The 11,676-nt window shown below is 42.3% G+C and overlaps 1 protein-coding gene across 4 annotated transcripts; it reads left to right on the top strand.

Moving 5' to 3' along the window:
* The first annotated feature begins 522 nt into the window (after positions 1-522).
* On the top strand, positions 523-8,850 carry LOC115110423 (PRKCA-binding protein-like). 4 transcript variants are annotated; one of them, XM_029636065.2, is made up of 13 exons: positions 523-675; positions 1,395-1,460; positions 2,481-2,592; positions 2,884-3,012; positions 4,015-4,081; positions 4,720-4,809; positions 5,300-5,353; positions 5,448-5,510; positions 5,708-5,841; positions 6,026-6,118; positions 6,246-6,296; positions 6,423-6,567; positions 7,129-8,850. In XM_029636065.2, exons 2-13 carry the CDS (start codon positions 1,420-1,422, stop codon positions 7,398-7,400), a joined length of 1,251 nt encoding a protein of 416 aa, XP_029491925.2. In that variant the 5' UTR covers positions 523-675; positions 1,395-1,419; the 3' UTR covers positions 7,401-8,850. The 4 variants fall into 4 exon arrangements, with proteins under 4 accessions (XP_029491925.2, XP_029491926.2, XP_029491927.2 ...); XM_029636066.2 differs by having other exon boundaries at positions 1,391-1,460; XM_029636067.2 differs by lacking the exon at positions 523-675 and adding an exon at positions 721-963.
* The last annotated feature ends 2,826 nt before the right edge of the window (positions 8,851-11,676 follow it).

Here is an 11,676-nt window from a genome sequence, read left to right as displayed (position 1 = left end):
TTGTAAATAATTATAGGTTATATTTAATATAAATCTTGAAACACTGGACAGTTAAAGTGCATGATCTGCCCTTAACAAATACAACAATGAATAGATGTTATGAATCAACCGTATATTCAGATATATGTGCTGGGAAAGTGTGACGACTTCCCTAGCCTATCAAACTTTTTACTCTTTGAATGGTCTTCCAAGTGCAAACACATAAAAAAATTTTTTTTATAAAAGGCATCAGGTAGAATAAGAAGATGAATCCACAACTACAATTTTATACATATCTTAAATGACAGCGTTTTAATTAATTGTATGATATAATATTGAAATCCAGTCTAAAACAGTATGGTCCTTGCTATCTGGACTCCTTGGGATGTCCCTACCACATTGAAGTAGAAATGTTAAACGGTTAAGGTTAGGTAAGGATTATGGTTAGTGGGACGTCCCAAGGTCCAGGATAGCGCTGTTTGCATGTTAGTGTTTAATTAATAAATAATACAAATCTCTATGGGGAAATGGAATCACTGACAGTTTCCGCAAATTACCGGAAGTGACGAGGACATGTAAACAGAATCTTCTTTTTGACAGACGAACAACCCGTACATTTAAAGAAACATTCCCCAGGGGCATGAGATAAACGTTTGTGTTAAGATAACAACGCGCATGTCATCAACTGTGTCGGAGGTAAATAGCTGGCCAGTGGCCACCTTCCATCTTTTTTTTTTATCATGCTCATTTGCAATACACATACTGCTGACAGCTGCCAACATTAGGTAGCCTAGCTAGCAAGTAAGCTAAGCATTATTTCGGGAGGTGGCTTGCTACGGTGCAGCGGTCCAAGGCACTGCATCGCTGTGCTAGAGGTGTCACTACAGACCCTGGTTCGATTCCAGGCTGTGTCACAACCGGCCGCGATTGGGAGTCCCATCGGGCGGCGCACAATTGGCCCAGCGTTGTTAGGGTTTGGCCGGGGTAGGCCGTCATTGTAAATAAGAACGTGTTCTTAACTGACTTGCTTGGTTAAATAAATGCCTAGCTAGGCTTGAACCAGTACCGACTAACGTTAGCTGGGCTTGAGGAGACGACGATCTCGTCATATTCATCGTCTACTAAAAGCCCAGGTACTGGTTCAAGCTAGGCTCAGCTATCTACCAGCTGTGTTGGCTTCATCATTAACTGACAGCAGCTAGCTAATTCCCATTTCTTGCCAGCAAATAAAGGAAAGTTTTCCAGTTATTTGTTGCCCACATATTTTGTTACAGTTACTCTGTCAGCATTGGCAACCTTAACAAGTGATGGAATTTTGTGTTAGGTAACTAGTTAACTTTTTTTAATGTCTTTATAGACATAGCTACTGCTTGACTAAGATTAACCAATGCCATTCTTGTTTTCCTCCAAGCCAGATTATACAGGATAACCAGTCCTGGAATGTTCACAGACATGGACTATGAGTTGGAGGAGGACAAACTGTAAGTAAATATGATTAGCATCTTTTTCATGTTCTACATGTAAAAAAAAGTGAAAACAGGTTTTTAGAAATGTTTGCAAATGTATATAAAAAAAACAGAAATACCTTATTTACATAAGTATTCAGACCCTTTACCATGAGACTCAAAATTGAGCTCAGGTGCATCCTTTTTCCAGTCATCATCCTTGATGTGTTCCATGTTTTATGTTTTACACTCCACCAATCAGGCTTTTATGCTAGAGTGGCTTGACTGAAGTATTTCCCCCAGTAAAATGCACATGACAGTCCGCTTGGAGTTTGCCAAGAGGCACATAAAGGAATCTGACCATGAGAAACAAGATTCTCTAGTCTGATGAAACCAAGATTGAACTCTTTGGCCTGAATGCCAAGCATCACATCTGGGGGGAACCAGGCACCGCTCATCACCTGGCCAATACCATCCCTACGGTGAAGCATGGTGGTGGCAGCATCATGCTTTGCTTTCCCAGCCAGAGCCCGGACTTGAGCCTGATCATGCATCTCTTGAGGGACCTGAATATAGCTGTGCAGCGACACTCTCCATCCAACCTGACAGAGCTTGAGAGGATCTGCAGAGAAGAATGGGAGAAACTCCCCAAATGCAGGTGTGCCAAGCTTGTAGCGTCATACTCAAGAAGACTTGAGGCTGTAATCACTGCCAAAGGTGCTTCATCAAAGTACTGAGTAAAGGGTCTGAATACTTATGTAAATGTAATATTTCCAGGGGGGTTTTATTATACATTTGCCAAAATTTCTAATAACCTGTTTTTTCTTTACCATTATGGGGTATTGTGTGTAGATTGATGAAGGAAAAAAAATATTTAATCAATTTTAGAATAAGGCTGTAACGTAACAAAATGTGGAAAAGTGAAGGGGTCTGAATACTTTCCAAATGCAATGTACATCTCCTCTAAATGGCTTTGACAGCGCTTGCTTTCCCAAATCATATTGTAGACACTATACAGACAATGTATTAAAAGGATCTCCAAATATTCTTTAACAGGGGGATCCCTACAGTCCCTGGGACTATATCCCTGAAGAAGGATGCGCAGAACCTGATAGGGATCAGCATTGGGGGTGGGGCGCAGTACTGTCCCTGTCTTTACATTGTACAGGTATTATGTACCTCTATAATGTACTTCAGTCTTACATTTACATTTACATTTAAGTCATTTAGCAGACGCTCTTATCCAGAGCGACTTACAAATTGTCTTTAGAGCAGTAGTGTTGGTTCAGTAGCTATGTATCCAGAGTGTTAACTAAATCAGAAACATTAGATTATAGATGCAATGTATAACCTATTATCTTGAACTTTCTTAAATCAGTTTGTTTTAAGGCTCTGAGCTCTTATGGCTTGGTTTTTGTCATTATTGGATATATTCTTTACGTATAACTCTCTCTGTCAGGTCTTTGACAACACCCCTGCTGCTCTGGAGGGGACTCTGGCGTCTGGTGACGAGATCACAGGAGTGAACGGCAAACCTGTGAAGGGCAAGACAAAGGTGGAGGTGGCAAAGATGATTCAGGCTGTCCAGGTACATTAAGAGGGCTTGGAAGCAGCTTTTCAATCAATTTTGGTTTGATACTGCAAAAGACTACAAACCAGTTAGTGTATTTCCTGTTGTTGTTTTTTTGTTAGCCACACATCCCAAACCATGTACCAACACTGACAAGACTAACAAGACTAACACTTACCAGTAGATAAAAATAGAAAGTCCAAAGCCACAGTATTTAATTCTGGATTCTGTGTTTTTTTATCAGTAAATTACCAGTCAGTCTGAAAAGGACTGCGGTCACTATTCGATGTTCAATAATAGGGACACCTCAGATCGCTCAGCGGAGCTAGTGAGAACAGGATAATAGCCAGGAGTTTGGACCCTCACATCACCAGTGTGGAGTGGCAATGCTGTTTCTAAATCTATTGTGACGACACAGGAAGCTATGCGAGTTCAATGACTACCCCACCATGGTCTGTGCTCAGGATTTGAGAGATTGGGAGAGATGCTCCACTGTCTGTATAAAGGATTAGTATGTGCCATTGTTGCCCTTAGGCTTCGCTGACTTTCATTTATTTGCATGCTATGCCCACTGAGTTGAAATTGTCACGGTTATTTATTGTTATTACTTGCAAACTGTGTGCAGTTTTATCAGAGGAGCTGTAATTCTTATGTTTCTACACTTGCAGAAGCACCTTTGTTTGGCTTAAATACTGCTATATTGTCCTTCATGATTTTCAGTTGAAATTAGTTGCAGACACACTTTGTACACATGGATTGTTTGGCAATACCTGGTTCACTTATGACCTGCCTGTAACGCAAGTCCTCAGACTAACCAGGGGAGAAAGCCAATGTCACCTTAGGTAGATCTATCAATACTGTATTGCCTGGGGGAATCCCATAGGCTATATATTTTAGTTTGAATAATATGACCCCTGGGGGAAGTGTCTGTGGATTTGCATCATGGTTTTTATTATACTGAGGTGGTGTTTGAGTTACTGTCTTCCTTATCTCTTCCATGCATTCCTCTTGTCTTTGCAGGGAGAAGCAACGATCCACTACAACAAGCTGCAGGCTGACCCCAAACAGGGGAAGTCACTGGACATAGGTAACAGTCACAGAACACATCTCTAAAATGTACAGGTCATTGACAAAATAAAGGAAACACCAACATAGTGTCTTAATAGAACGTTGGGCCATCTCGAACCGCTAGAACAGATTCAATGCTCCTTGGCATAGATTCTACAAGTGTCTGGATATCTATTGGAGGGATGCGACACCATTCTTCCACAAGAAATTCTGTGTTTTGTTGATGGTGGTGGAAAACGCTGTCTCAGGCACCGCTCCAGAATCTCCCATAAGTGTTCAATGGGGTTGAGATCTTGTGACTGGCACGGCCGTAGCATATCGTGAGAAATCAGCAAATTGCGCAGTCTTCGTCACTGAAGCTCTTGTCAAACTTGCCCCAACAATCATCCCTCTTGCAAAGTCACTATGATCTCTTCTAGCCATGGTAGCCAAAATACTGGGCAACTGGCCATTTTTATACATGACCCTAAGCATGACAGGATATTAATTCCACAACTGTGTGGAAGCACCTGCTTTCAACAGTACACTGTATCCCTCATTTACTCAAGTGTTTCCTTTATGTTGGCAGTTTCCTATATATGGGTAGAGTACCATTCTTACTCACCAGAAAGACAGATTCTACCATCATAGTATGTTTTTACATCTGGTGTGTTTTAGTGCTGAAGAAGGTGAAGCACCGCCTGGTGGAGAACATGAGCTCTGGTACAGCCGACGCTCTGGGGCTCAGCAGAGCCATACTCTGCAATGGTGAGACTGGGACAAAACACGCTGTCCATCCGTCTGGCCATGTTATACATTTCTATTATTTCTGACTCTACTTTCCTCATTGCATACACCTTAAGCCAATTACAGTCAATTGAAGCCAATTTAGTTGGCATCATCCCTAAGATACTGGCATACTCATTTCAGCATTTGATCTTGTAGAATTTACTTGTGTTTTCTGACTCATGTGTTTGACTAAAGCTGATAGTCAAATACATTGACGTGCAGTACCAAAATGAACAAATGGCGGGTGTCAACGTAATCACGCATTAGATGACTCATTCGGAGTACCATTTAAAAAATGTCACTTCTAACTAACTTTTTCAGATTCTATCTAGTATGCTAGTATGGGTAGTCGGACACGGCCACTGCATAATCTCTGTACAATCTCATGATGACTGATATCATCTGGACCGGAGAGGGGCACTACGCTACTACTGTAAGTGTCCTCATACTAGGCCCGTTTCTTTTTCAGATGGTCTGGTGAAGAGACTGGAGGAGTTGGAGAAAACAGCAGAGCTGTACAAAGGTATTTTTTAAATTATTGTAATGTTATTATGCGTGACATTCTCCATACGGTCTCCCCTGTTCATGCAGCACTGTCCTTGTTTGTCTCTTCACAGGCCTGATGGAGCACACGAAAAGACTGCTCAGAGCCTTCTTTGAACTCTCTCAGACACACAGAGGTGAGTTGCCACACCTTGAAACTACACAAACGTTATGTTAAACTACAGATCTAGACACAATATAACCATGTACTATGATCATACTCAAGCTCCCTCACACACTGAAAGTGAACAGGTTTGCATTTACAGTAATGTGTTGCATGTCATGAGACTGGCTGATGTTTGATTGTTCCACTCTCTGCCTGGACGACCCTCAGCATTTGGGGATGTGTTCTCTGTGATCGGGGTACGGGAGCCTCAGGCTGCAGCCAGTGAGGCCTTTGTGAAGTTTGCTGAGGCCCATCGCAACATGGAGAAGTACGGTATCCAGCTGCTAAAGACCATCAAGCCTGTGAGTAGTAGAAGAAATTAACAAACAGTCAAATCAATACACAAACCATTAACAGGATTCATATGCCAACACCCCAACAAGCTTGCGTTCACCCCTGCATATACCTAGATTAGATAACGTACATCCCCACACATATATAGGTTTTCAATTAATCATGTTCCTCTCTCTGTCTCCTGTTTTGTAGATGCTCCATGACCTGAACACCTACCTTCATAAGGCAATACCAGACACCAAGCTCACCATCCGCAAATACCTGGACGTCAAATTTGAGTACTTGGTGAGAGCAGACCCCTTATTCAAAATGTCAACATTGGTCAACTAAAAACAGGGTCTAAACTGTACCGAAGTGTTTATTTCTAATGTGTTAGTCATTGGCGTAAAAGTTCATTCATTTTGTGTTCCAGTCTTACTGTCTGAAAGTGAAGGAGATGGACGATGAAGAGTACAGCTGCATTGTGGGTACCTTACCTTCCTATGCCTGTAGTCCACACAGAAACACTGATATATCAATGAGTAACAAAGTGGATCTCTGTAGCGTGTTTGTGATTGAGTTTTTCTTATATACCTGTGTGCTTCCTTAGGCGATGGGAGAGCCTATGTATCGCGTCGGCACCGGGAACTACGAGTACCGGCTTGTGCTGCGGTGTCGACAGGAGGCCCGTGCTCGGTTCGCCAGGATGAGAAAGGATGTGTTGGAGAAGATTGAGCTACTGGACCAGAAACATGGTTTGTTCTCTCTCTGTGTCTGTCTACCTAGGAGAATCATCCTCTCCATTAACGCTCTGTCCAGCTACCTATAATATGTGGACAGAGTATCTGTTCAAACAGTCTCTCTCCGTTTGCCCATTACTAATGGATATAAAAGCCTTCCCACTGGGCAAACACTGGGTATATCAATGTTGTTTCCACGTGGAAAACTGATTGGATTTGCAAAATCATCAACGCAAGGGAATTTTGTATTATTTTTCACCCAACTTTTTATAATAATTATTTTACATTTTATGTTGTATTCAAGTTAGTTGAAACCTCAATCAAAAGTAAATCAAAACTAGACGTTGAACTGACATCTGTGCCCAGCGGGTAAATTTTATCCAATGTATGATCAGTCCCTCTCTCCCTGCTTCACGATATACTAATGTATCAGGCTGAGTGTTTCTCAGCACAGATGGCCTACTAATTGTAAACAACTCGTTCTTTGACCTCTGCACTGCTAGGAAATACCAGATATGTCTGGTGTTGGTATTAAGGTAGGGTGTGTGTTTACATCCTTCTCCCTTCCTGCTTCAGTCCAGGACATCGTGTTCCAGCTGCAGCGTTTTGTGTCAGGCATGTCGCGCTACTACGATGAGTGCTATGCCGTGCTGAAGGATGCTGACGTTTTCCCCATCGAGGTGGACCTCTCCCGCACAATGATCAACTACGGCAGCCAGTCACGCTCCTTCACAGAAGAAGAGGAGGAGGAGGAGGAGGCAGAGGAGGGAGGAGGAAGTGAAGAACAGGATGGGGGTGCTGGCAAGCAGGCTGAGAACGGTGCTGAAAAACTGATTGATGATTATTGAGAGTTTATATGATTGTTTTCTGGAGCAAAATTCCACCTACGTCTATCAACTGCCACTCACTCTGCATTTATTTAGCAATGATTAGTTAAATATGTGGAAATGGTCAGCAAAGTCATCACACTGGAAAATACTACTGTGAATTGCTGCTATTCAACTGTACTGGAACTAACTATTGCAACCTACTGTAACCAATACCATTTCCACAACTGACAGCCATCACTGTAACCAACTTTGTGGGGCTTGAATTGATTTCTCAACGGGTTTTTACTGGATCAGTTTATTTCAAGTCCCCACCAAACACATCAGATTGGTGGATGATATTTCCCTAAAACATGTTATATCGTTGCTAAATGAGTGCAGCATAGTATGTTACAGAATGAATGGGCAAAGTGTATTTTGTAGGAGGTGCTGATGATTCAGTTTAGAGAAGTGTATATATGTTTGGGGGTCTTTCAGTCTCACGAGTCTATTCTCAACAAGTGGCTAGTCCTGGGTGTTAGTGAGATGACAGCGGTTAAATGCTGTTCCCGATAAAATTATGGAACATTTTGGGGAGAGCGCATGATTAAGAGAGATCATTAACCACGACTGGCCACAGACCAAAATAGTACTCATTTTCCATTGACACAAGCCCTGATGTTACAAGTTTAACAGTCCCACTCAATATTTTGAATTCTATCTGCACAAAACCACATGCCATTTGAATGGGGTAGCTGAACATAGTAGTTAGGTACAAATCACTTGTAAAGGATGAATGTGTAATGGCAAGGTTTGGCCCAAACAGCATTTTAAACTGTATGAAGGAACCTCGGTCAAATTACATTTTATAATTCCACAGTGTGTGTTTTTGTTACTTGTCTTTTTCTGTCATTGTTAAGGATTTCTCTGTCTCGCTGCTGCACCCGATGCTAGATTCTCAGCCCCACTACAGTATAATAATCATAAAACAAGTGCAGTAGAGGGCTGTGTTCTTTCAAACTGGAATGTATTTAATCAAAGGGACCTTTGACTTCTGTATTGATTTTGTGCTGAAGCTTTAATCTGGTTACATTGCTACTCTCGCTCAGTTCCACAAACAAAGTGAACCTTGAACATTATACCAATTTGATATGTGTAAATTTTGTTTTTATTTTGCTCTATGCTTCATGTATTATTCAAATACAGTATGTATCCATTGTGAAAACCATGGGCTCATAAGGAATTTACAATATAAGGAACATTGCTGGAGCTTCCAGAATGTCTTATTTTATTTGGATATTGAATATTTGTATTTCCTATGTGTGTTTTAATCTTGTGTTGAGCTCTTCTGTGTTTTGTCTTTATGTTACATGTTGTGTAGGTAAAAGAAGGATGAATTAATTATTCAGATTTAATTAAAGTTGTTTCTGCAAAAAAATATTTGGTAACCATTGTGTGTTAAGATACAAAAATATAACTGGATTGTTTAGATCACATGTTTATATGTGACCTTCTTCGCACGCTTTGAGGATAACACAGTGCCCCTGACGCAGCCCGCTACCAAGGACTGTGGGTTTTCCTTCTCCGTGGCCCACGTGAGTACAACATTTGCAGTGGCTTGTGAAAGTATTCACCCCCCTTGGCATTTTTCCTATTTTGTTGCCTAATTTGATTTTGGGGGGTTGTAATCATTTGATTTACGCAACACGCCTACCACTTTGAAAATGTAAAATATTTTTTTACTGTGAAACAAACGAGACAAAAAAACAGAACATTTGAGCATGCATAACTATTCACCCCCCCCCCCCCCCCAAAGTCAATACTTGGTAGAGCCACCTTTTGCAGCAATTATAGCTGCAAGTTTCTTGGGGTAATTTTGCCAAGCTTATTTTAAATAAATAAAATAAGCTTGGCACATCTAGCCGCTGGGATTTTTGCCCATTGTTCAAAGCAAAACTGCTCCAGCTCCTTCAAGTTGGATGGGTTCCGCTGGTGTACAGCTATCTTTAAGTCATACTACAGATTCTCAATTGGATTGACGTCTGGTCTTTGACTCGGCCATTCAAGACATTTAAATGTTTCCCCTTAAACCACTCAAATGTTGCTTTAGCAGTATTCTTAGGGTCTTAGGGTCATTGTCCTGCTGGAAGGTGAACCTCCATCCCAGTCTTAAATCTCTGGAAGACTGGTTTCCCACAAGAATTTCCCTGTATTTAGCGCCATCCATCATTACTTCAATTCTGACTAGTTTCCCAGTCCCTGCCAATGAAAGACATCCCCACAGCATGATGCTGCCACCACCATGCTTCACTGTGGCGATGTTGTTCTCGGGGGTGATGAGAGGTGTTGGGTTTGCGCCAGACATAGTGTTTTCCTTGATGGCCAAAAAGCTCAATTTTAGTCTAATCTGACCAGAGTACCTCCTTCCATATGTTTGGAGTCTCCCACATGCCTTTTGGCAAACACCGAACATGGTTGCATATTTTTTTATTTAAGCAATGGCTTTTTTCTGGCCATAAAGCCCAGTTCTGTGGAGTATGCGGCTTAAAGTGGTCCTATGGACAGATGGTCCAATCTCCGCTGTGGAGCTTTGCAGCTCCTTCAGGGTTATCTTTGGTCTCTTTGTTGCCTCTCTGATTAATGCCCTCCTTGCCTGGTCCATGAGTTTTGGTGAGCAGCCCTCTCTTAGCAGGTTTGTTGTGGTGCCATATTCTTTACATTTTTTAATAATGGATTTAATGGTGATCTGTGGAATATTCAACCCTGATCTGTACTTCTCCACAACTTTGTCCCTGACCTGTTTGGAGAGCTCTTTGGTCTTCATGGTGCCGCTTGGTGGTGCCCCTTGTTTAGTGGTGTTGCAGACTCTGGAGCCTTTCAGAACAGGTGTAAATATATCTGAGATCATGTGACACTTAGATTGCACACAGGTGTACTTTATTTAACTAATTCTGTGACTTCTGAAGGTAATTGGTTGCACCAGATCTTATTTAGGGACTTCATAGTAAAGGGGGTGAATACATATGCACACACCACTTTTCTGTTTAAAAAAAATAATAATAATAATTTTTAAACAAGTTATTTTTTTCATTTCACTTCACCAATTTTGATTATTTTGTGTATGTCGATAACATGAAATTCAAATAAAAATCTATTTAAAGTACAGGTTGTAATGCAAACAAATAGGGAAAATGCCAAGGGGGATGAATACTTTTGCAAGTCACTGTAAACGTGTTAACCCTCGCAAGGCTGCCGGCCCAGACGGCATCCCTAACCGCATCCTCAGAGCATGTGCAGACCAGCTGGCTGGTGTGTTTAAGGGCATATTCAATCTCCCTATCCCAGTCTGCTGTCCCCACATGCTTCAAGAGGGCCACCATTGTACCTGTACCCAAGAAGGTAAAGGTAACTGAACTAAATGACTATCGCCCCGTAGCATTCACCTCTGTCATCATGAACTGACCTCTGTGATCATATCACCTCTACCTTACCTGCCACCCTAGACCCACTTCAATTTGCTTACCGCGCCAATAGATCCACAGTTGATGCAATCACCATCACTCTGCACACTGCCCTATCCCATCTGGACAAGGGGAATACCTATGTAAGAATGCTGTTTATTGACTACAGCTCAGTATTCAACACCATAGTACCCTCCAAGCTCATCATTAAGCTTGAGGCCCTGGGTCTGGACTTCCTGACGGGCCGCCCCCAGGTGGTGAAGGTAGGAAACATCACCTCCACTCCGCTGATCCTCAACACTGGGGCCCCAAAGGGTGCGTGCTCAGCCCCCTCCTGTACCCCCTGTTCACCCATGACTGTGTGGCCAAGCACCCCTCGAACTCATTCATCAAGTTGACAGACAACACAACAGTAGTAGGCTTGATTACCAACGATGAAGAGACAGCCTACAGGGAGAAGATGAGGGCTCTGGGAGTGTGGTGCCTGGAAAACAACCTCTCACTCAACGTCAACAAAACAAAAGAGATGATCGTGGACTTCAGGAAACAGCAGAGGGTGCACCCCCTGTCTCCATCGACGGGACCGTAGTGGAGAAGGTGGAAAGCTTCAATTTCCTTGGTGTACACATCACTGACAAACTGAAATGGACCGCCCGCACAGACAGTGTGGTAAAGGCGGCACAACAGAGCCTCTTCAACCCCAGGATGTGAAAGAAATCTGGCTTGTCACCTAAAACCCTCACAAACTTTTACAGATGCACAATTGAAAGCATCCTGTCGGGCTGTATCACCGCCTGGTACAGTAATTGCACCGTCCGCAACCACAAGGCTCTCCAGAGGGTGGTGCGGTCTGCTCA

The sequence above is a fragment of the Oncorhynchus nerka genome, linkage group LG21 (genome assembly GCF_034236695.1).
Source record: "Oncorhynchus nerka isolate Pitt River linkage group LG21, Oner_Uvic_2.0, whole genome shotgun sequence".
In the NCBI taxonomy this organism is placed as follows: domain Eukaryota; kingdom Metazoa; phylum Chordata; class Actinopteri; order Salmoniformes; family Salmonidae; genus Oncorhynchus; species Oncorhynchus nerka.
Note: the sequence above shows the minus strand (reverse complement) of the source record. Positions and strands in the feature narration are given on the sequence as shown.